This window comes from Aulonocara sp. 'chitande type north' Nkhata Bay, linkage group LG13 (assembly GCF_057382095.1).
Source record: "Aulonocara sp. 'chitande type north' Nkhata Bay isolate Kocher_YH1m ecotype deep benthic linkage group LG13, A_spYH_male_GT1.1, whole genome shotgun sequence".
NCBI classification, from domain to species: Eukaryota; Metazoa; Chordata; class Actinopteri; order Cichliformes; family Cichlidae; genus Aulonocara; species Aulonocara sp. 'chitande type north' Nkhata Bay.
The window spans coordinates 9,571,545-9,595,336 of NC_141356.1; the positions used below are offsets into that span (position 1 = coordinate 9,571,545).

The 23,792-nt window shown below is 40.5% G+C and overlaps 2 protein-coding genes across 6 annotated transcripts in view; one reads left to right on the top strand and one right to left on the bottom strand.

Moving 5' to 3' along the window:
• Positions 1 to 989: 989 nt before the first annotated feature.
• Positions 990 to 20,291, bottom strand: ggps1 (geranylgeranyl diphosphate synthase 1). 4 transcript variants are annotated; one of them, XM_086258615.1, is made up of 4 exons: positions 19,874 to 20,286; positions 16,739 to 16,834; positions 12,236 to 12,306; positions 992 to 3,512 (listed from the first exon to the last, which is right to left on the bottom strand). In XM_086258615.1, exons 2-4 carry the CDS (start codon positions 16,809 to 16,811, stop codon positions 2,709 to 2,711), a joined length of 948 nt encoding a protein of 315 aa, XP_086114741.1. In that variant the 5' UTR covers positions 16,812 to 16,834; positions 19,874 to 20,286; the 3' UTR covers positions 992 to 2,708. The 4 variants fall into 4 exon arrangements, with proteins under 4 accessions (XP_086114743.1, XP_086114742.1, XP_086114741.1 ...); XM_086258614.1 differs by lacking the exon at positions 19,874 to 20,286 and adding an exon at positions 19,388 to 19,860; XM_086258617.1 differs by lacking the exon at positions 12,236 to 12,306 and having other exon boundaries at positions 990 to 3,512; positions 19,874 to 20,291.
• Positions 19,877 to 23,792, top strand: part of arid4b (AT-rich interaction domain 4B) — a 39,198-nt gene continuing 35,282 nt past the window's right edge. The window contains exons 1-2 of one of the 2 annotated variants that reach the window (XM_086258612.1): positions 19,877 to 20,314; positions 22,622 to 22,670. In XM_086258612.1, coding sequence (XP_086114738.1) covers positions 22,665 to 22,670 — 6 coding nt within the window. In that variant the 5' untranslated portion in view covers positions 19,877 to 20,314; positions 22,622 to 22,664. The remainder of the gene's footprint in view (positions 20,315 to 22,621; positions 22,671 to 23,792) is intronic. The other variant, XM_086258613.1, reaches the window with a different exon arrangement.

Sequence of the window (23,792 nt, forward strand, 5' to 3'; positions counted from 1 at the left end):
TGTGATGGACTTAAGTCAGCTCTGCGAAAGCCACTTCATACATCTCCACTATTTATCAAATCAGAAATGCATTTGCATCACATTTTCCTGCACTTGCAGCTGCTTGGAAGGCAAATTAGCAGAGGCGCCGGTCCCACAGATTTATAAAAAAATGGACATTTTGATTAATAGATGCTTTTTTTTTTTTTTTAGTGAAACCATAATTCAATCTTAAGGACACGTAATTAATTGAATTGCAGCTGTCAAGATCTGGGGCTTCACTGAGTGAACAGAGCTGTTGAGAACAGATAGCCGCCCTCCGCAGCTCTGCCCGTCTTTCAGCAGCTCAGGAAAAACTCACCACAGTATTAACAGAAGCTAACGCAGGATTTAGATGAGCGGCGCCCAGTTTGGTTTTGTTGTCTTGTTTTTTCAGACCAAGCACCAACCGCATCCAGAGGAGCCAGGCTCTGTATGCATGTATTCAGTCAAGCTTCCTCAAATCAAAGCAGGCAATTCTGTAATAATCTCAGAGGCCGTACTGTTCAGCATGCAGATGTAAAAGCACCGATAACCTTGAAAACTAAATACACATCTGCTGTAACAGGAGACAGCTTATGATTACATACACTACAGATAATGATGCCTCTGTGTTCTGTAATGATGGGCCCATGTGTTGTGGTTGTGTGTGTGCAGGATAAATGAGAGACACACACTGGTAGGTTTGGACAACTTTTCTCCCTTAATCACCGAAATTATCATTTGAAAGCTGCATTTAGTATTTACTCAGGTTAGCTTTGTCCAATGTTAAAATTTGCTTGATGATCTGAAACATGTAAGTGTGACAAATATAGCGTGATAAATGTAAGGGGTCGAACGCTTTCAGTTTCCTATTCAGACCCCTTAGTACCAACTGAACACTGTTTAAACAGCACAGTCTGAGTATTGTTGATGACTGTCGCCAGGAAGTCACGTCAAAAAGCTCAAACTTTATTTATTTCTTTAACCTTTATTTAACCAGGTTACTCCCACCAGGAGCCAAGATCTTTTTTTTCCCTTTAAAAACAAAGGAGACATGGCCAAGAGGGCAGCAGCAAACAGATTGAATTAGCAACATTAAACTGTTTCTTCACCGGGAAACATACGTAACCTGATGTGTAGCTCTGGAGAAATGTAGCTACATGTCAGGTTGGCCTGTAAAAAGTTGTAATTGTCATTTCTTATGTTGGACTGCTACTGTATATGTGAGCAAAACTTTGTCCTTAAAAATTGTTGGAAATTATTAACTGCATCTCCTGACATAATACACAGCTGTTTCGGGGGGTTAACCACACACAGAGGACATTAGGTGACACTAAAGGGCAGAAATGTCATTGTATGAAAAGAATCAGAATATCTGAAATATTTAAAACTTTAAGATATGTTGTAAATATATTTTTTAAAGGTGTGTTTTGTGGCAAAAAGCTATTTCAGTTTCAAAAAAGAACAGATTCTTTGTGAAGTGCGACTTTCATAAATTTTAAAATGTTATCAGTATTTCATCTTTTAAATTGACATAACATTCATGGATTTTATTTAATCTAAAAAAAAAACCCCACATTTTTATAACTTAGACTTTCCAGTTTCACTTCAGCTTTCCATTTATTAAGCTTATTTTAAAAAAAAGAAATTTCAGTAACATCAATGTTATCAATTACCAGTGCAATTCATTAAAATTAGTCAATTAAATTTATACATCCAGATTATAACAACCCCTGCTGTTATAGTGACTCAATTCATTATATAATATATTTTTGCAATTGTAATTTTTATTACTAGCACTACTCCAGTGCTGAAGAATCTCCATGAACAGCTTCTGTCATTTGCACATCTGTCCTCAGATTAGTTACTGTAATAGATTCAAAAGATCAAACTGGCACTAATGCCAGGAACTGCTTTCCACAGGTGATCTTTAAAGAACCTTTTTTATTAAATAAGTACAAACAAGGTGTTACTGCACAGAGTTGTTTCCTAATAAATACCAGTATGACACTAATGAAGTGTTCGAGGTGTAAAGACCTCTGTTGAAACAAAAACATAGTATTCAAATACTGAGAGCATGAGCAACAGGAACACTACTTTGCATGTAAAACCAGTGTGTTACGTAACAAGGAGACAGTACAGTGGTGGAGGTCTTTCCTATAAGCTTGGCACTCTGGTGGTTTGATGATTAAGGAGCTCCAAACCACATATAAGCCCAAGACATCCACATCCTATTTTTAAACATGAGAGGGGGGGGGAAGAGACTTGCTCTTAGATAAACAATTTACATTTGCTTACAAGGAGGGGAGAAATACATTTATGCACTGTTGTGCACATCAAAAGGCGTAAAAGCTTTTTTGCCATCTTGGTAGTTTTCATTTTCAGAAAAAATGGAAAAAAACCAAACAAAGTTAATTTCAATTCATGTCTTCCGCTGATTGAACTGTTACACTTTGATACAAAAGTTAGTTATGTGTACAATAAAGCAACTCTTGCAGGATGCCTTCATGAACACAAAACCAAAAGGCAACATTTGGGACTGGTCTGCTTTCTGAATTCAGTGATGAAGACTCAGCATAGTGTGTGAAGGAGATGTTCTGGTATGTACTGAGGTTTTCAGGAATGTGCGTGTCTGTATCAGTGCATCAGCTAAGGATCTGTGTGCTGGAGTGCATGGGAGTCACGCAGCATTTAAGGTAAATATCCGGTCAGTGGTTTTGGCTGGAGGGCGGCTCACAGCTAGACTCTGCTGTGGCCTCGGCCTCGTGATGCATCTGGCTAAGATGTTTGACCAGGCTTTCCAGCTGAGGGTTTCCCCCAAACTCCCTAATGAGCCGGTAGGCCTCAATCTCCAGTTCCCGCAGAGTCTGGCGGGTGTAAGCAAATGAGCCCACCTTTTCCAGGTAGTCCACGCAGTATCGTTTGATGTCCATGTTCTCCGTGCGCTGCCTCAGGATGTTCTGCACCTGAGTGCTCTCCGGACGTGACCATATGGCATGAATGGTGGGGAAGGAGAACTTGCCCTCGGTCAGGTCCTCGCAGAAACTCTTGTTCTCGCTGTACTCGCGGGAACTCAAGTTGGCGTAATCGTCACGGATCTGGAAAAAAAGGCCCAATGTGTCCAAGAGGGGTTTCAGGTCCTGCTTCCAGTCTGAGAAGAGCTGCATCAGGCCTACAGCGAGGCCGAACAGCCCTCCTGTCTTCTGCAGCACCATTTTGCGGTACTCCTGCTCGGTGGGACAGGTGTAGGTGTCTCTCCAGTGGATGTCGAGGCCCTGACCGCGATGCAACTCAAGAAGCTGACGGGTAAACACTCGCACCGCCTCAGGGTGCTCCAGGATCAGCACCTTCTCCAACCCCAGGAAGTACACGTAGTTGGCCGAGTTGATAACAGAAGGAACGCCATAGATGCTGTGTGCCACAGGGAAGCCTCGACGCAGCTTGGAGCTATCCTCAATGTCATCTATCAGCAGGCTGGCATTGTGTAGCATCTCAGTCACCTCAATGATCACCTGGACATAAGAACAAGTGTGTTTGTGTTAATTCATATAAAAATGTATCCGGAAGTAAAATACCTTCTTGTACAGTTGTTAATGTTTTATCTTTACGAGAGCTTCCAGTGCAAAGGAAATATTTTTAAAGAAACAAACAGTCTCTCCTCCAGCTCAAACCGACTCCAACAGGTTGTCAGAGGCTCTGTGTAAATTATGCATTACAACTTGTATACAGCAGAGGGTGCCATGTCTACACTCTTGTCTGCACTGCTCCACAAGTCAAAGTCTTCATCAGTAAACAAAACAGTTGGTGCTGAAACAAGCTAAGCAGTCAGTCTGAGCATGAAGAGCTCAGCAAAGATGCACTCTGGCCCGGAGCAGACTCACACTGTGACGGAGCAGCTGTCAGGAGAGACACAGAGCTTTGACGAGGTTATAGGAAATGCATGGTTGAGCAATTAGAGGCGTCATTGCTGGGCTTGGTGCACTTTAACCTCCTCCACAGAGACGATGAGGAAGGCTGAATGCTTAACCTTAGTCATTACGATGAGTGTGCTGACAAGCTTTTTAATACAATATGACCTACCAGCCTCAACATACAGAGCACTGCTGTGGTGAGTCAAGGGCACTGTAGATATATTCTATCCTGATCTTCACCACTATGTGGCAGCACACATGTACCACATACTGTTTATGCTGTGCTTCACGAACCAATGCCAAATAATAGTATTCATTTATCAGTGGAAAACCGAGCCCCACACATACACACACACCCCGTTAACCCAAAAACGGCCCACGTCGACTCACAACAGTCACAGTGGCCATCAGGTGTCTGCTGTCCTGAGCTGGCCTTACAGCCTGCTCGAGTGCCCTGCTGATTTAAAAGACAAGTGGGGTGGCCTGGTAATGAAAGCTGTTTGTATGAGGCCTGAGAGCACAAAGAGTGACTCAGTGGGTCAGGCAGATGGCCAAGGCTAGGCCAGTTGAGCAGTTTATCAGCCAAACACAACCTTTCCTTCGGCAGGGTCCCAAACACTTGCTCACCCTGAAACCTCAGTGAGCCACTTACAAAGCAGGGGACGTGGATAAAGCTACAATAAATGCATGCATGAACATGAAAATGTATTATTTAGATGGAAAAAAACAAACAACAACAACAACAACAACAACCACCTGAAGTATTTAAAAAGGTTCACTGCAAATTACAATGCACCATCAGGGAAAAAACAAAAAAGAAACAATGGCTCAATCAACTTGAAATTCAGCTAGAGCGCTTCAGATAACAGCAGCAGCAATCAAACCCGAACACAAGCACAAACAATTTTCAGGTTTTGGACTTTTAAGTGTCTCCATTCTCCAAGGAATTTAATGAGTCAGGCTGTCACTGCATAATGCTGTTTGAGCCCCGAGTGCCACTACTCCGCAAGTCTATATTGATTATCACAAGAGGTTAGTGACGCAGAAACTCAGTTTGCTAAAGCTATAATCAGTAATCTATTAAAAATGCAGAGACACATTCACAAAAAACAAGCATACCGAGTCTGACATGATGACAGGAGGTAAATGAAAACAACAAGCCAGTTATGTTCTGCCATAAAACCGTCACACTTGGCGAGATTACAGCAGGTGATCACATTTATACCTGAAGCAGGCTGCAGCACTGGTCACTCACACCATGCCTACTGGATTGTGTCATTCACAAAAAAATAGCTTCATTCATCCATTTTAGTGTTTTAGTGTCCAAATGATTTATGGATTTATAGATATTCTGCCAATGTTGAAAAATCCACAGCTGTTATCTGGGATTCATTTAAAAATAAATAATCATGTTAGTATTTATGCCGAGTTCCCATATTTTGCCTTCACATGCTCGTTTTAATAAGAGCAAACAGAAGCGTATCATTTTTAAGCAGTGCAGTGAAGCCAGAGAAATTTCAACTATGTGGATAAGTGAGCTCTGAACTAATTAAATAACTGACTACTGTGAGAGAAATCCTGTAATACAGGTTTATTACAAATAGTTATCCACATTTCTAACCTGACACCTCTTCTGGGCACACAGCGATAGTGATGTTAGTCACCGTAGCAATAAATGTGAGGACTAGGTAACAAATAGTGAGCCCATAAATAGCTGCTTAAACCAATGCTGGTTAACTGGTTGGGGTCAATACGTGAAGTGAAGGTGAAGATGGTAGAAATGGTTTGTACTACAACCAGTGTCTCTGGTAATAACTAGATCAGAGTTATGACGTTAGAAAATGTGAACCCTATACACAGAAAAAAAATTACGTTTTAATGTTGTATTTTTAGCTATTATGTGGGTCATGTCCTACATCTGTCCCCTGGCACCGCATCCCCCTTTTGCTGAACATCAATAGTGGTGCTTGCATGAACACATACACATGAATGACTAGTCCTCAGCTATGGAATCCAAGTCAAAACAAAAAGTCAGAGGTAAACAGGGTTTAACAGTGTGTGAACAGATTTGTTTGCTTTCACTGTCAATGCTGCTGGCTTGCTGGTATTCTGGATCTGAGGATTGAGTCAAAGCGACCTGCATAGGCTTTATAGCTACTGTTTCAAAGCAGGCCTCAACATGCTAAAATCCCCCCCCCGTGTTTCACAACTGTTCTGTTAGTTAAATAAATAAATCAGTAATAACCTACTGCAGAGCAGACATGTGGCATAAAATAATTTATATTATTTTATACTCATTAGTAATGGTCACTATGGGCTCAGATGTGTTTCGCATCTCCTAAATGATTCTTTGTAAAAAAAATAAAAATAAAAAAAATAAATTAAAAAAAAAAAGTTAGAAACGTTTGGGAATATCAATCCATTCTCTTCCACGTATCCAATTCAGGGTTGCAGGGACCTGTGGATTGTGGGAAGAAGCCAGAGTACCCGGCAAGAACCCACACAAACAAACCCAGTAGCAATGCGAACCACAGCGCCACAGTGCTGCCCATGTTTTAAGAGTAAAACTTTCCAAATCTCAGACTAGTTTGTCCAAATTTCCATTTAAATGCATAGCAAATTAGTTAATAGACACTCACCTAACGTCTTCCATAGATTATTGCTGAAGAACCAGTTGACATTTGTTGTCTTGGCTGATAACGTCACATTAATGGACTGAACAGAGAGGCGGTTCAAAGAATTACCATTTTAAGCCATTTTGAGACCAAGTCGTACAAACTAATTCACCTTGATTAAAGCTAAAATACTCCCATACACGGCAAAGACTTTTCTTCACTATTCTGCACAACTTACTGAGCTTGACATCTTCATATCAGTTTTCAAAACAGAGAAGTATCGGTATTTTAACCTTATTTTACCAAAATGCATGGTTTTGAAAATTTCCTCTTATAACGTATGATACTGATGCTGCTGACTATCTAACCTGGTCCAGCTTTTACTGTGATGTGATTGTCTGCAGGTCATCCGCTGCATGTAATAATAACCTCGTCAGATATTACAAGTTCAAATGCCAGCCCGTGCATCGGAAATACTTTAAGCATGCCTTCATTATTCCAGTAGTTACATTTTTATCCACATTATATTTCATGAGAACCTGACATTGATTCCAAGTCTTTTTTTTCCTCCCCTGTTGTCCCACTCTGTCACAAAAACATGAGAAGCTCTTGGCCTGAGGTTGCGAGCACTCATGAACATCATCTAAAGTAAAAGACTGTATATAAAAAAAATATAGCATCAGTGTCAGAGAAAACAAAAGGAAAGCCATCAGCTAAAGGTCACAAGGAAAATGATGAACACGGGGAATTTCCCCAAGCCTCCACCACCTGTGCTGTCATACGCAGTACAGAAGCACATATGGGGCTTGATAAAAAATGCACTGCCAAGTGAACGAGAGAGAGTACCGCTGTCACTGCCTCCATCTATCTGAAGCCATGGTTGTTTCCATGGCGGCGGCAACGATGACTTCTTGGCAGTACACTAATGATGACGAGGAGCGCGCTCTCAATCTGCATTGTGGGTTCAGCAGGAGTTTATGGGGCTTCTACAGAGACGGAGGGAGATGCGTGGAAGAGACAGGGCTGTTGTATCTGAAGTAGATTTAAACCAACTGCTGCACCGTAACAGGGAAGTATCCACTAAAGTGGAATTATCAGGAGAACGCGAGTAGATGTTCACACAGCTTGCTTATGAATGCACGTCATACACCCTGTCAACAACATCGCAGACTCAACCAAACTCAAAACTAAGGATTCATAAAGTGTTTTCTCAGCTTTAATAAATTTGACCTACATACAGTGTGAAAATAATCAAACATGACACTGCAGGCTAAACTGTTTAGGTTATTCTTTTTGCAATCTGAGTTTATTTCAATCTGCTGTAAAAGCTGCAGAATGTGATTAAAGACTGAGGTAAACAGTGTCTCATGGGAACCGCTGACATGACCGCACTGATGACAACTTTATTACTTTCCCCCACAAACTGTATCCGTGTACTTAGTTTTTGTTAAATAGATGCCTGAAAATGGTCATCAAAAATAAGACTGGACTCCTCTTTGGAAACTACGGGAGACTATACAGGAGACAACCGTGAGAGACCTCACTTTACTGCAGAGCTAAGATTCCTCTATTTGTGAGGGGTTTATAAAACATTCAGGACAAACAGACCTGTTGAACAGCAACTGTAATGAGACCCGACAGGCTCAGCACTTCTGCATTTTCCACCATAAAAAGGCATGCAGATTCAGAAAACACAGATTAGGTAGCTTTGTCAATGCAAACAAGAACAGTATTGAGTCAGTACAATGCTAATGCTATCAGTATAATAGGATCAATAGCCTGATCGCCCTAAGGAGACAAAGGCAAGGGCCCTGCTCAATAAAACCAATAAATCCAGAATGGCTAATCTGAAATTCATTTGACAGAGAAAAAGGGAGGAATTCAAGAAATTTCAATCTGCCTGCGGTCTGTATTTCAATGTGTCTGTAGCACTCTAATCAGGCAGCCAAGAACATGCTACAACAATCTAATGGATGAGTGGAACTGTAGGTTTTTACTCTGGAAGCAGTCCGTGACTTGAATCCACTAATCCCCGTCTCACAAAGGTGATCAGAGCACAAGAAGCTGAAAAAGAAGTAGCCTTTCACTGGAGATTAACGCAAGTACAGTACATCTTAAATACATAAACATTCACCAGATGCTGTCTAATACATGCTTTGCACTAGAGCGGGAGGCGATATGACCAAAAATATTTATCACAATAGACATTTGAAAATTTGCGATAACGATAAAACTGACAATATAATTGAAACTAGACCAAATACTTTACAACTCCACAACTTTATTAGTGCAAAACCAAAAACAAAACAACAAAAAAAAAAACATCAATGTATTTTCACTTAAACGAGCAGCTGTTTTTTTTGTTTGTTTTTTTATGTGCATTAATGTTATATAAAAATGTAATAGTGCAAATGCAAATTCCTTGCTGACAGTTTAACCAAAAGACATTTCCAGTGGAAATTGGCCGACATATCCTCAGCATAACCATGTATAATATCCACAAAACTTAAGAGGTTATACACACACACACACACACACACACACACACACAATACGGTAATATTATGTTGAAGCACAGTACGTATCACTCCGCGAGGCTCCTGCCTATGATAGCCGTAATGCTCCGACAATCCATCAAGCAGTGCGGCTTCGTAGCTTTGCAAAGTCGTACTAAAACATTTGACAGATTTTCGAGCGCCGTGTACGACATAAAGGTCAGTAAACACAACCAGAATTCATACATAAGGCCCACGGGATTATACAGGGCACTGTCGATTTTGCCGTATCCTCCCCCCCACCCCAAAAAACAAAACAAAAAAAAAACAAAACAAAAAAAAACAACAAACCACGGTAATACCGACGGCACTGCGCATGCGCGTTTTACTCATATCGTTGCCCAACATTATACCGGTATTACCGTGAATGGTATGATATGGCCCAGCCCTACTTTACGATTTACTAACATCTGGAATATATTGTATAAAATAATCTATAGCGACTATGGCCTACCCACTTTTATAAAAAACTAAACAAAAAAAAAAAACCTACAACTAAGCATAACTTTCTTTAAAAGATCATCCAAGTTTTAAATGCTTTTCATCTTGAAACATCCCAATATAAACAGCAGCTGCCACATCATACTGAAACTGCTGTTAATCCACATTTGCTTTCATTTGTCCATCCAGCTTCAGAGAAAATGAAACAAAAGAAGACAATTGAGAAGTTCTGCAATCATTATGAAATTTCCATCCCAGTCTTCTAGTGAAAGGGTGATGTGATGCCCAGCATGCACACAAACTCATAAAAAAAGAGTGTAAGCAGTGAAACTTGTATGAACAAATATACACTGAACTGAATTCAGTGAGTAAAGCCACAAACACGTACTATTGGAAGTAAAACATGTATCACCACATACATTTTTACAGTGTTTAGCATACCTCTAGGCATGGAGTTATCTTGTTTTTCTGATGTATTGCATTTAATGTCTTTATATAGTGTAGCCAATAAAAGGGATTGTTTGACATATTTCATTTGTTCTTCTCTGCATTTCTATGTAGACCATTCCTTAGTGGAGTTTACTGGGAGCTTCTGTGGCATTCAGGGGATGGAAATCAGTGTCATAAAAATAGATTTAAAAAATAAATAAATAAATAAAAATGTCTACACAACATGCCCTGATCTGACACAGCTTGGTGTTGTTAGTTGCATCAAATTTAGCTTCAAGCCACAAAGCTGGATGATGAATGAACCTTGTGCCTCTAACTAGCTCAATGACCAGTCATCAGAGCAACATGAGGTCTTTTTGAATCGGCCCTCTAAACGTGTAATAATGTGGCCGTCAATTTAGAGATGTACAGATGGGATAAGGAATCATGCCTTGTAGCTGTCACACCTCACACTCCTCTCTTAAAGCAGTCAGCTGGCTACATGTAATGTAAACAAGGTCACTAGCAGTTATAAAATGACAATTCATTAAAGAGGTACAGTCAGTCATTTTGAGGTTATTTTATAAAAAAGAGAATTTACTTCTAAGCGCACAGCGATTGGTATGCAATTACGTAATGCAACAATTACGGCATCGCCAACACACAGAGATGCATTCCTATCAAGTTAGAATTAATCCATTACAAAGACAGACGGGCACTGGTTTTTGGAAGCTACCATGTTGCCCTCCCATCTTGAATACAGTTGCCGACCCAATTCCATCTCCTAAGCTGAAGTCAGGGCTCTAACACACAAAAACATGCATAAACAAACTTATTTATTCCCAATATTGTTACAATTACATATCATCAGGAAATTAGCCTCCAAACTGCTGACAACGAGCCAGCTAATCAACCACAGCTGATTAAAAGCTAACATTATGCCAGTTAATGTTAAGCTTGGCTGTCCTTTAAAAAAACAAAAAAAAAACAAAACAAAACCAAAAAAAAAAAACAGGTTCAACAATGTTAGATCAGTCACACTAAAACCGCTAACAGCAGCAAAAACGGCAGCACTTACAGAAAGAAAAGTCCTCAACAACTAATTTCAGTATCACTGTCATCAGACAGAAATGAGCTTCACTGACTCATCAATTCATATTGAACTCCTTTTACAAAGTTATAAAGCCTTCTTGAGAATAAACCGATGTGGAGGCATTGACAGCTGAGCTAAACTGACTCACTACAGCTGGCCAGAGTTGTTTGTCTTACAGCAGCCACCATCACTTGAATTGGGAGGGGTAAGAAAACAAAGTTCAGCTGAATGAAATCTGCAATCCACCGACATCTAGCAGTGACATTTTACACAATGTACCTTTAACCAGCAGCAGGCTGAAAAAGGAAGCCAACAAGGAAGTGATAAAACTGGAAATTCCTGTGGTGGCCACTTGAGACCAGCGTCAAAAACAGAACCAATCCCCATAGACACTCGTTAAAAATGCCCAACTTCATAGTCTACTAGGCTTTACCTTATTAAACTGGACCTCTTCATTCTGCGTGCATGTTTTAAGCCGATTGACTGTACATGTGTGGTACAGTTCATCACAGATGTTTGTGCTTCAGTCTTGGCGAGTGTAACTGTAGTTTATTAGTATGTTACTTTGTAATAATTAGCAGATCTGTCGCTGTTGAACCATGAATTAATTTTGTTAACCAAAATATCTAGCTTTAGCTGATAACTTGGCACTACACTCTAGTCCAAATAAGGCAACTTCTGGCACCACAAACTAGCACAGCCATGGACAAAACTTGCACCGCGGAGTTGAAAACCAGTGTTTGAATCACAATGGCGACATACAAAGTATATGCAAGTCACTGTGTTACCCAAGTGTGCATCTCTAATGCTCCAGCAACATGAACAAATATAACACACCAAAGGTAAACACAATGCATTCAATCTTAGAAATTCATTAAAACTAGAGAAACAAGGGTTTAAAATGCAGAGAAACTGAACAGTTTTTAAAAGCTTTGCATCGTTTTTTTCCCCACCATCTCGTTCCACTTAATCCTCAGCTGCATTAATCTCCTTTAATAAATCATGTGCGCTCTAAGCTCTTCTCACAAGCTTTACACTTAGGAACAACTCTGCTGATAAAATGCAAAATGGTCGCATTGCAAAAATAAACTACCTGTTCTGAACGAGCACAGTTTCATTTCACCTTCCTAAATCTGTCAGCAACAATTAACACCAGACAGCTCTGGCAGCAAAACGGATGATTTTTCTCACCTGCAGTTTGTCCTCGGGAACATTGAGCCAGTGGTTAAATGCTTGGGCGAGTTTTGTTCTCACTTGTTTTCCTACCGAAAGAGCAGAACAAAAAAAAAAAAGAAAAAAAAAAGTAAAAGATCAATTGTTTTATCCTAAAAGGACGTGGCATCTACAGTGGTATTACTTCACACAAAGACTTCATGTGGATAATTTCGGGGTTGTCCCACCCCCATTATGGTCATTTAAACCTTCCTTTTTTCATTCCTTCACTCTATTACAGTCAATTTCCTTGATTTCCAATCTAAAATAATCTTCATTTATCACATGCTGGGCTCTGGTGGAGGCCCCAGTAGTCGTAGTAAATGACTACTCCACCAACTAAGAGTTCTGATATGTCATGAAATAATGAAGGAAAACAGATCTGACTGCTTGTAACTGACTTGGCCATTTACTTTTGAGCCTCTGTAAATCGGGGACTGTGTATAAAAATGGCTATAATTCCTAAACAGTTAATGCAATACTTTTGTTAAACCCTTTGAATTTAAGCATGAAGTCTGTTCACATCTTAATTGTTGGAGTGAAAAATCCACTGTTGTGCTGCACAGGGGTAAAAATCACAAAAATTTTGTCACTTTACGAAAACGTATGGACCAAAGCTTTAATTATAGAGTTGCAGGTACAGAGTGTTCTCAAAGAAATGGCTTTTGCATTTAGTGTGCAATGAGGCTAAATAAACACCAGTCTCACACAGATAAAACACATTTTAACTCCACTTATACAAAACACAGTTGAAGATTAAGTGAGGGTGAACATTTAAACCATTAGTTGATCAGCTCCCGCTGAGCTCCTACCTGACTAAAACACTAAAAAGCTGGAAACACAGGCAGGATTAACAGATATTTTTATCTTCAAAGACAACATTTAAGGCATCTTTTCCTCCTTCATCCTATTGAACTGTGCTGTAAAGCAGTTTTCACCGAGTGCTCAAAGCCATAGTCTAAACCATTAGGAGTATAATGATATGTCTATCTTACAATTGAGACACTATGCCTTAAAAGGTCTCGAGTATATTCCAAATGCAGTTCTTTCAATATTAACCAACATCGCCTCAACTTAAAATAGAGACCTGGCGCCATCCTTTGTTCCATTTAAAATTAGGGCTGAACGATTATGGAAAATAATCTAATTGCGATTTTTTGCCCCAATATTGCGATTGCGATGCGATATGCGATTATTTTTTAAGGTCTTTGTCTTCTGTATTATTAAACAAAGACAAGCAATACATCATATAGTATGGCCAATACTATATTACATTAATTTTAAACTGTTCTTTCCTGGAAGACAGACCTCTGTTATGATGACATGAGGTGATGCATGAATTGATGACTGACATTTTTATTTAACTTCTTCAATCACAACAGTATATTTGAACATACACAATAGTTTATTTTTAGCTTACAAACATCTGAGCATAAAGTGCTGACAAGGAACCCTGGTGTAAACATTAAAATGAAAGTCAGTACAATGTGCAGATTGCAGAAATATACATAAAAAAAAATCAGTGGCTTTACCACACTCAGTTTTTCGACATCTGTGAACTACTAGACAGTCATTCAATTAAAAAATAATATTAAATAAATAAAACTAATAAATAAAAAATACACACATCTTACTGATCTCTGCAGTCAGTAACATTACACATAAAGTGCAAACATAATAGCAATTGTATAAACACACACACAAACACGCCTTTAAAGTTTAAAGGCGTGAAATTGGACGGTCTAGCCTTCTGATTAGCGTCACCGCTGTCTCGGTGGAGTTTAATAAACTCGGCCGTCTGCTTCTTGCTATCTAAAATATAACCAGACACTGGTGTAAATTCTCGACTGTCTCATACTTCTGTTTAATAAGTTTTCTGTTTGACGTTTAGTCAGCTGTGTGAAAACCAAGGAGGAACCCACCCGGGGGATTAATAAAGTTTTATTTTATCTAATCTAATAACTTTAATCTCAGCCAAACCGATTTACTCACGAACAAACAAAACACTGAAAAAAGCCCAACAATAACATTTTTAGGTTGTCTAAGTGACTTATATATCACGTTTAACCCGAGCAGCGAAACGCCGCGGTGATCTGAAAATGATGTGCCGGGAGTTGTGCCGTTCTCGGCCGCATCAGTAACCCTCGAGCTCCCGGCTAGCTGTCGAGCTGGTGGGTAGCAGGCGCCTCTGAAAACGAAGCACTTTTGCAAATATGGGATATCTTGATAAACCGAGCAGATATTTGATGTTTACACAACTACTTTCTCGCCTGAAAATATGTTAAAAGTTTATTTTGTGACCCAGAAAGATTAGTATGAGTAATTTTAAAACTTAGTAGCGGCCGCCATTGCTGGAAACTGGAGTTTGGCTGGGCCGCGCTATGAATTCTGGGATATGGTAGTAATTTGGACAGCCTTCGGCGCGTCGCTGTGACGTAATCGGTCTACAAATGCGGCCTCAGGAGGATGCAGCCCATGAATTGTATAATATAATCGCAGTATAATCGCAGCCTTTGCGGTTAGAAAATTGCACTTGATCATGTCGCGATATTATCGCAAATGCGATATATCGTTCAGCCCTATTTAAAATGTAATTTGTGAAACACAGAGCCAGGAAGGAAAAAGGGTGCAACTTCTAGCAGAGAAACAACCCTACTAACAAATACCAGGCACATGTCTCATTTATCCAAATTAACGTCTGGTGTTAGGTCAGGCTTTTCTCTACTGACGAGAAGTGACCAATCAAAACTGAAGCAATAATTAAATCTCAAAAACAGCTGCTAGGAATGAGAATCCACACTAAAGAAAACACTTAAACATGCACAGAGATGTGCACAGCTTGCTCATTTCAGGGTTTCATTGTCTCATTTCTACAGCTGTTCCATTTTATTAATATTAGAAGTCATTATTCTGTGAATTACAGCCTCATACTCGAATCAAAGAGATTACAAATACAGCAAATTGGTTTATGCTCAAATTATTGTCAAGCCAGTCTGTGGTGAACATTGAAATAAAAAGCATGTAACTTTAAAGCTTAGAAAAAAAAATAATACCCTCAACAAAAAGAAAGCAATATACTGCTGTAAAACTACATATTATAATGTAATAGCAAATATCAGTCAGTTAGTGTGGTTTTATTTCAAAGACATTAGAGCGAATGCGCCAAACACCAAAATTACTTGAAATACTTTGTTAAAAGCTGAAATCTGTAAGCTATAACTTATGATTATGCTCAACTGATTATAAGACAATCCCTTTTCCAATGTATAACCATAATTCTTTTACACTCATCCTTTTGAGTTTCCCCTCAGACACCAATAATTTAAGAAGACTGGAATCCTCAATGAACCTTTTCCCCTCATAAAATATGAAATATGCTAACATCCAAACCCATATCTGTGTATCTTGTCTATTAGTCACAGACTTGCGCACACACTCCCTTATCAGACTCCCGAAGAAGTCAGAATCATTTGCTCTCACAGTTAGCATTTGAGTGTTTCTGAGCTCATCGTCTGTGAAACCCACAGTTCTTGACTGTCTGACAGATGTTTACTCCTGCAGTGAGGACATCATGAGACTATTCCAGTTATCATAAATTAGACAACCCCCACGTTTTCAAACCTGATTACTAGAAACAAATACTGCTTGTGTGACATTCTTTAGTTTAACACCTAATATGCCAGTACTGCAGCATCATACGGTGTTTATAAAAAGACCAACATCTGCCAATCTTTATTGTGCCGACTGTGTCTGAACTGGAGCCTTTTATCGTGTTCAGTATCCAAGATATTGTCCTCATGCTCTGTTCCACAAATACTAAAAAGGAAGCAAGCAGCTCAGGTCAGTGTAGCTAAAGTACTCATCAGCTATATGTAAAGCCCCTTTTCCATTAGTACCTACTTGGATCGACTCGCCACGGATCACCACAACTCGACTGGTTTTCAATTACAATCCAGTACTACATAATGTGCATGGTTGTCGTCATAGCAACGCATCCAAGCATCCTGCGACGTAATTAACATATGACGCGAATGCTACAAAAAAGGTGGATGTTGCCGCATGAATATACCTGCTACTGAGTCTGTGGCTTTTTGTCAGACTCGGGGATCACAGCGTTGATTTTTGTAATCATCTCCCTCGTTGCTGGGTTTCAAAAATGGCGGTTTAATTTTCCCGAATGAGACGCTCTTATGACTCATCGAGTGACACTACTGACCAGCCAATCGATGGCATTTTAGTATTTTAGTATCGATGGCATTTTAGTATTTTACTCAGATCGCTTTGAACCCGGGGCGAGCAGGTACTAAAAAAAAAGTACCTGGTACCAGGTACTATGGCCTAGTGGAAAACCCTGAAAACCATGGAGAACCATGCCAGGTCGATTTGAGTAGGCACTGACTTAAAAACTTAAGACATTAAAGCTGCTTGTTTATCTACATCTCCTTCCTGCCCCTGTGGTCACTGAGAGACAAAGAGACTCACCTGGCAGTTGTAACAAGTATTTATATGGTTCCAGCAAGATTCGGTCAGCAGCAGCCTCCGTGCCATGGTCCATTGCTTCAACTTTATACAATATATCTATAATGGAAAATAAAGAACACAAAAAGCAATTTATTAAAAGAAAAATTTGGTTTTTGAGCGAATGCATGCACTGTGTCATTTGGCCTCATAACAACGTCACTAGAACAAAGAACAAACCATAAAAAATAATAATAATAAAAATAAAAATACCCCACTATGGGTGCAACTTTGTTTTGAACACTGAAGTTCTGATGAATTCAAAACGCCATTTTAACTATTATATAAAAAAATAAATTCCTGTTTGGATTTGTTATTTTTATTGCTTGACGTGTGGAATGTGAATTTTGAATTCATTAATGAACATTATGCCTTCAAGCCCAGTCATGTCCTAAAAGTGTGAATGTCTGCATCTTCTTTCAGGGTTCATTATTTTTCAAAGCCTTATTTATTTATTTTTAAGTGCTAGAACCGTTTTGCATTAAACAGAATAGTTAAATACATCTAATGTACAATGACAGACTTATATACTCTAAATGTCGACTGATTTTCTGCTGCTTCTCCTGGTCCAGGTTACAGGGGCAGCATTCTAGTAGAGACACAAAGTGTATTCCTAAATAAGTCAGAATTTCCAAGTTCCCGGTTGAAATTTGAATCTGGAATGCCCCCTCAACTTGGATTTTCTACTTGGAACATCAGCGCAGCCCCACAATCCCAGAGCTAACAATCCAAGATGTCTGCACTGAGCATAAACACTAGTAAAGTCTAAGACATTCATGGCTCCATCCATGAATGATTTGCAGCAGGTTTTTAAGGGGAAAAAAATATTATAAGAGTAACGTCACTCCCAAGTTCTGACATCCAAGTTACGAAATATCTGGAATGTGGAATAACTAACCATCCGCATCAGCCCTTTCCAGGGGTACACCAAGACATTATCAAACTAGTAGAGAGATCTCTCCAGTGTATCCTGGTCTACTCCGGGTGTCCTCCTGGTGAAACCTGCCTGAAACACTACACCTAAGGTGTGTCAAGGAAGAATCCTAGTCAAGTGCCCAAAACACTGGAATTGCCTGAAAAGCTCATTTAAGCTGTTTGCATGACCATAGCTGGGGACAGGAACAGAGACTGTTAAACTGACAGTTTAACTTTAATGCTCAGGACTCTTGTCACTACGACCAACTGGTACCACAAGCACCACACTGCAGATGATGCTCAAATATGATCTTCTGCTCCCGTCATCCCTCACTACTATATCAGGGGTGGGGGATCTCCAGGACTCAAGGGCAGGTGTCCTCCAGGTTTCAGATGTGTCCTTGATCCAACACAGCTGATTCAAATGGCTAATTTACCTCCTCAACATGTCTCAACATTCTCCAGAGGCCTGGTAATGAACTAATCGCTTGATTCAGATGTGTTGACCCAGGGTGATATCTAAAACCTGCAGGACACTGGCCCTTGAGGCCTGGAGGTCCCCACCCCTGTACTACATACTTTAACTACTCCACTTGGGGCAGCAACTCACTCCCGGGGTGATCTGGTAACACTTGCTCTTGCTTTAAAATTTTACTCACCAGAAGAAAATACCAAAAGTTGCTCTTCAGATTTAGTTTTAAATCTAACAAATGCTAAAAAGGAACATTTTAAATGCAGACATTAACTAAAAGCACATTAACTCACATCACAACAGAAAACAGTTAAATTTAATCGATGAATGACCCTAAAGTAATATGGTGGAATTAATGTTGACACTACTGAGCTCTAGAAAACGAAGATTTGACACACCTAACACTGGAGTAAAAAGAAGTATACTATTAGTGAGGTTACTTGTATCTGTCATTTGTCACCGTCAAACTTCGACCAAGCTCTTAAATAACAGATTGGGCAACAAGTTTTCTGAAGACAGAATCTTTTTACAGGAAATAGAGTGCTGACATGACAAGAAGAATGTGAGACTCAAGGCCATTTAAGTGTAGCTGAAATCAGACACATAGCACATTTTACTCATACGAACAAAGTGTAACCATGGGTTACACTTTGACCTGTTTACGCAGAACTGGGCAACAGAACTATAAACTCCCCTTGTAGTGGTGACAAAACTGTCACATGAGCCACTGGATAACTTAAAACAACTACTTCACCTGTGAGGCACTTAAAACTCCCAAAGATCGGCTTAATTTAAAAAAAAAAAGTGCGGCTGTTTTGGATTTGTGACTACTAGATCAGAAAAGTCTGTGATAAAGACACCAAAAATAAAACTATGGAACTATATTTGATCAGATGTTTGATGTGTGTACATTGTAACTGCATGTATCACTAGTTTTGCAGTATTTTTTGTCGTTTTGAACTTTTATGCACCGAAAGGTTAACTGAATTCATCGCAATTTAGGAAGTTTGCCTCGTTTACGCCACTTTCAGCCACACGCTCACACTGAAAAACTACGAAACATTTCTGCACCATGTTTTCGCGTCTTGCTGGCTCCCTTTAAATTAAGAACATACAGTAGTGATTAATTTGAAATGAAACATGCCCGGCAGAGCAGAAAACACCACTTTTAAAATACAATGCTACCGTGGAATCTTAACACATACCGAAACTTTAACTCCACCCACCTTGGCAGACTCAGTCCGCTAACTAGCCGGTGCTGAATTCCGGTTAGCCACACTGCTATTGGGCTAGCGTTAGCAGGCTAACACAATGGTGTATCACCATTCAGTATGTCTTTCTTTCTCAAGATAAAATCATCCACTTCCACGCTGGTCGAGTAAGGCACAAAATATAACTGTTATATCCAGACCTTCATATCATTTTAAACCGGTGTGCTGTCGGCTACTTCATCTGGTGCTATGCTAAGCTAGCGCCGTTACAATAGAGCACGCTACAAGCCTTGTACTTCTCCAGCTAGTGTTGATGAGCTACATATATATGTTTCGTCTACGTTACAGAGCAGGCGCGAAGTAGCTAGGCAACGTCAGATAGGTGCAGCGCATTAATCTCCGTTGCATTTATATCTCTACATTGCCCGGTACAATATCCCTTACATGTAAGTTACCAAGAAAAACCTTACTTCGACTGTCGGGCTACTCTGTCATACATACCTAACACACCAGTACTCTAAGACTGGGTGTTGTAGTTTTTCAACATTTTTGTCTCCGGTATTGTGTCAACAACCACCCAGTAGGGTACATCGGACACTTTACCATGGTTATTTTTTCTCCACGGTTGACCAATCATGTGTTACTAAGGCGTTTTCTTTGTCGCTGCCATCCAATTGGAGGGGTTTATTTTTGAAAAGGCGGGATTAGTATACCCGTCAATCATTCTCAGGAGGAGGGGGAAGGATCACAGAAAGAGCTAGGCTAGAGGAGCTACTCAACAAGGCAAACAGCAGCTCTGCGAAAACGACTTTTACCCATCCGCATCCAACATCAATCGGTGGACGACGTTTAAATCTGTCGCATTTTTCTCATAAATGTTCCTATGGATTACTAATCCACTTTCGTCGAAAACCAGAGGTGTTTTTCAACTTGACAGCATAGGTGAGCCTGCTTTTGTTCGGCAGAGCCGTTGCTATTTAGAACATTTTACTAGCTTGCTTCCCTGCTGCTATCAAGCCAACCTTGACGTTAGCTAACTTGTTAACTAATGCTGTGTTGTGTTTGGGGAGGGTGGTTTAGAGGAATGAATGAATTTGGCGACAGGGCAGTAGAAACCTGCAGATTAAAAAAAGAAAAGGAAAAAAAACTTGTTCAGTTCGATAACAAAGTTAAGCCGTAGCCAGCCAAATTAGGCGGATGAGCGCAGTGAAAGGTTATGCTACTCCGTGGCTGAATAGTTTCAAGTGTGCTGGACAGGCTCCGGAGTGTTGTGTTGTTGAGCGGAGGAATCCTCGGGGACGCTGTCGTCGAGTAGCGCCTGCCACGGTGCTCGCGAATAGCCATTTAAACAAAAAAAGTGATATTACCCGAAACAATCGGTGAGTTCTTATTAGAGTGACGAGATCTGTCGAGCAGCGGGCGGACGATATAGTTAAACGGAGGTAAAATGCATTGTCAGGCTTTCCTTTTGTGCCACCAGTAACGTCTGGCTCCTCACGACTGACTTGTCCAATGTAGGTTGGAGCTACCGTGTATCAAGGAACTCGCCCATTTGATCAGTTGTGGGGATAAAAATCAGCTCAAAGGTTATCCATATTTCCCCACCTACTGCTAGTGATGACTTGTTATTCTCGGTGTTGTGGGTGCTTGACCAGTATTTTTTTTGTGGTTATTATTATGTTACGTATGTTAAGTAACAAACTGCTTGGACGTGAATCACTAGTGGAGAGGTTTAAATGAGCTCGACGCTCTAGTTAATCACTGTAGCAGCTTTTAGAACAGGAGAAAAGACTACCGAGTCTCGAAGCTTGTACGAGTGTGTTAACGTTGTTGGGAATGGTGCTAGCAGTGGTGGTCAGTCCACTCACTCGCATCGGCTCGGTCTAGCAAATTGTCTGGGGCGGATGACATTGTATCCTCCGTGAACTAAACCAAAGGAGGACTGCGACCTTGGCTTGTGTTACAACAATAAAATTGTGTGGTGGTGGTGATTTGGGGGGGGGGGATTAACGCGATGTTGCTGCGTTGCAAGTCTTCGAGCTTGACCTTGTTGCGAACCGTTTCGTCGACTTGTTTCTTTGTCGGGAGCAAATCTCCACTCATCGCTGCTCCGTGAACGTTCAGCGAAATGCCACAGTAGAGCATTCCGTTCAGAAAGTGACTTCCAATCGGTCTGCACGGCCGAGCTTCACTTTTTTTCTTTTTTCGGGGGGGCTCAACTTGACGTGTTTTGTACTACCAGGGCGGTGATATGACATATCTGTAAAGGTTTTTGGGGTCTAGCTACTGTGTTATTATCTCGCTCCCTCGCTCTACATTTATATATATTTTATTTATTTATTTATTTATTGCCGTCGAGCGCACTCTCCGCAGAGAGCAGTGCACCGACACCGAGGGAGAGAGAGAAGCGAAAACGAAAATGGATGGTCTCGGTGCAGTTTTCCTGTAACAAAAAACACAGCGTTATCCCAGTCTCCGATGAGAGAAATGGCCGTGACACGGGCAGGTGACTTGCGACCGCGGTTCCCTGGATTTTCCCAGTGTTTGCCTGCTCAACTGTTCTCCTTTTCTAGCTTACTGTCAGCTACAGAAATGGCGTCATCCTCTGCTGTAGCGTTGGTATAGTCAGTGCAGTGCAGACAGCAGGCACACCACGCTGCCGTGTACTCGGAGAAACGAGCGCCGTGCGGCTGTTAACACTGTCCATCACTCCATTAAACAGCTACAATATTATCCATCTGTGCACACAAACAGACACACACACAGAGGAAGCCTTTGCTTCGAGTAGCGACTAGTTACTTTGTTTGTGCTCGCCGTTCTTAGTCACAAGCCAAGTCTGGCTGACTAGCGCTGACTGACTGACTTACAACAGTGTGCGCTGGGCATTACATAAACGGCTTTAAAGGCTCTGCGAATGAGCGATCAGCCTGCCACGGTGTACTTTGCAACACATATTATTGGACTGGAAAGCTCCCGTACACACACATACACACACCCTTGTCTGTCTCTTTCTCGAGCAGATGTGTTGCAGGATGTAAAGAAAAGAAAGATGTTTCGTGTGCAGTCGTCGATGTTTTTTCCCCAAGCCGTTTAAAGTGAGCATCTACCGCCCAGCTTTTTCTTCATTGCATCCAGCAGTGTAGCAGAAGAAGTGATGTCATCATAACATAATCGTGTCTTGTTGTGGCAGACATAAGTTGGCACTCTCTGAAATTTCTAACAGCTTCTCCTACCTTTTTGTTTTTCCAGCTTGGGATCCGTTAAACTGGTCACCTAGAGGACTCATAGAGAGATGAAGGTATGTTCATTCATTTTTTTTTTTTTATCTTGCATGTGCTCAGTAGCACGGGGAAGCTCCCATTAGCTCTACTACTTCTGCAGCTCAGTTTCATTCAGCTCTTATGTAAACACGACTTAACCAGAGGAATTAAACGGTTGGATCTTCCTATTAAATGTAAATGTAAACACAGCGTCCTGGATAAAGGCCAGACTAATACAATTGTTTGATGTCCCCGATGTTGAGTTTCTAGTGTCTTCAGCTTGCTTTGCAAATGCAAATTGAAAATTGTAATATTAATGTTGTGCTTTGTTATGTGTTGGCATTGAATTATAAGACGAGAGGGCGTGGATGTGAAGTGATGTATGTGTATGTGGCTCTAAATTTATACCAAAGGTGTGGCTTGTGAACTTCATGATGAGATTTAAGAAAAACTTGGTCATGACATTGTTTTCTTCAGCCTTATTTAGCCTGAAAAAACACAGCTGTCTCTCTCAGTGATTTGAGCTATTTATTCTCGTGTTATAGCTGCAGTTATGACTGCAGGCAGTGTCCTAACTTATCATTTGTTGCCACATGAGTCATTATGCTGCCTCGTAACCTGCAGAGCAATTAGTATAACGCACATGAGTTTTTTGTGTTTGTTTGTTTTTGTTTCCTGACTCATGTAAGGTAATAGTGATGTGTGAGGAACATAAACCAAGTAGAACAAGAAGTTGCCAGGCTTTGTGATCGGAGAGTTGATAGTGGCCACATTACAAGCAGCTCTGGTAATGATTAGCTACTTTGTTATGCTTGTTGTGGTTAATCGGACTAAACCGCCACCCACTAATAAACATGTCACCTTCAGCCAAATTATCCAGTTATTAAAGTGCAAGCAGAAAGAGCAGGGGGATACAAAGATAGATGCCACTTTGATATGTTTGTCTACATCCAAACTCTTTCTGTTGGTTGTCCTAGTGGTAACGCTAACTTAAGCTACTGGGTGGTCTGCGATTATATAATGACCTATTTGTGTGGCGAGAGGAGTTTTGATTGCCAATACTGGAAATGCACTTCAATAAGCCGAGATGCACACTGAGGAAAAACGTGACTTTAGCAGATACCGCCTGACTCGCATGTTATGTTGGCCTTTTGCTGCTT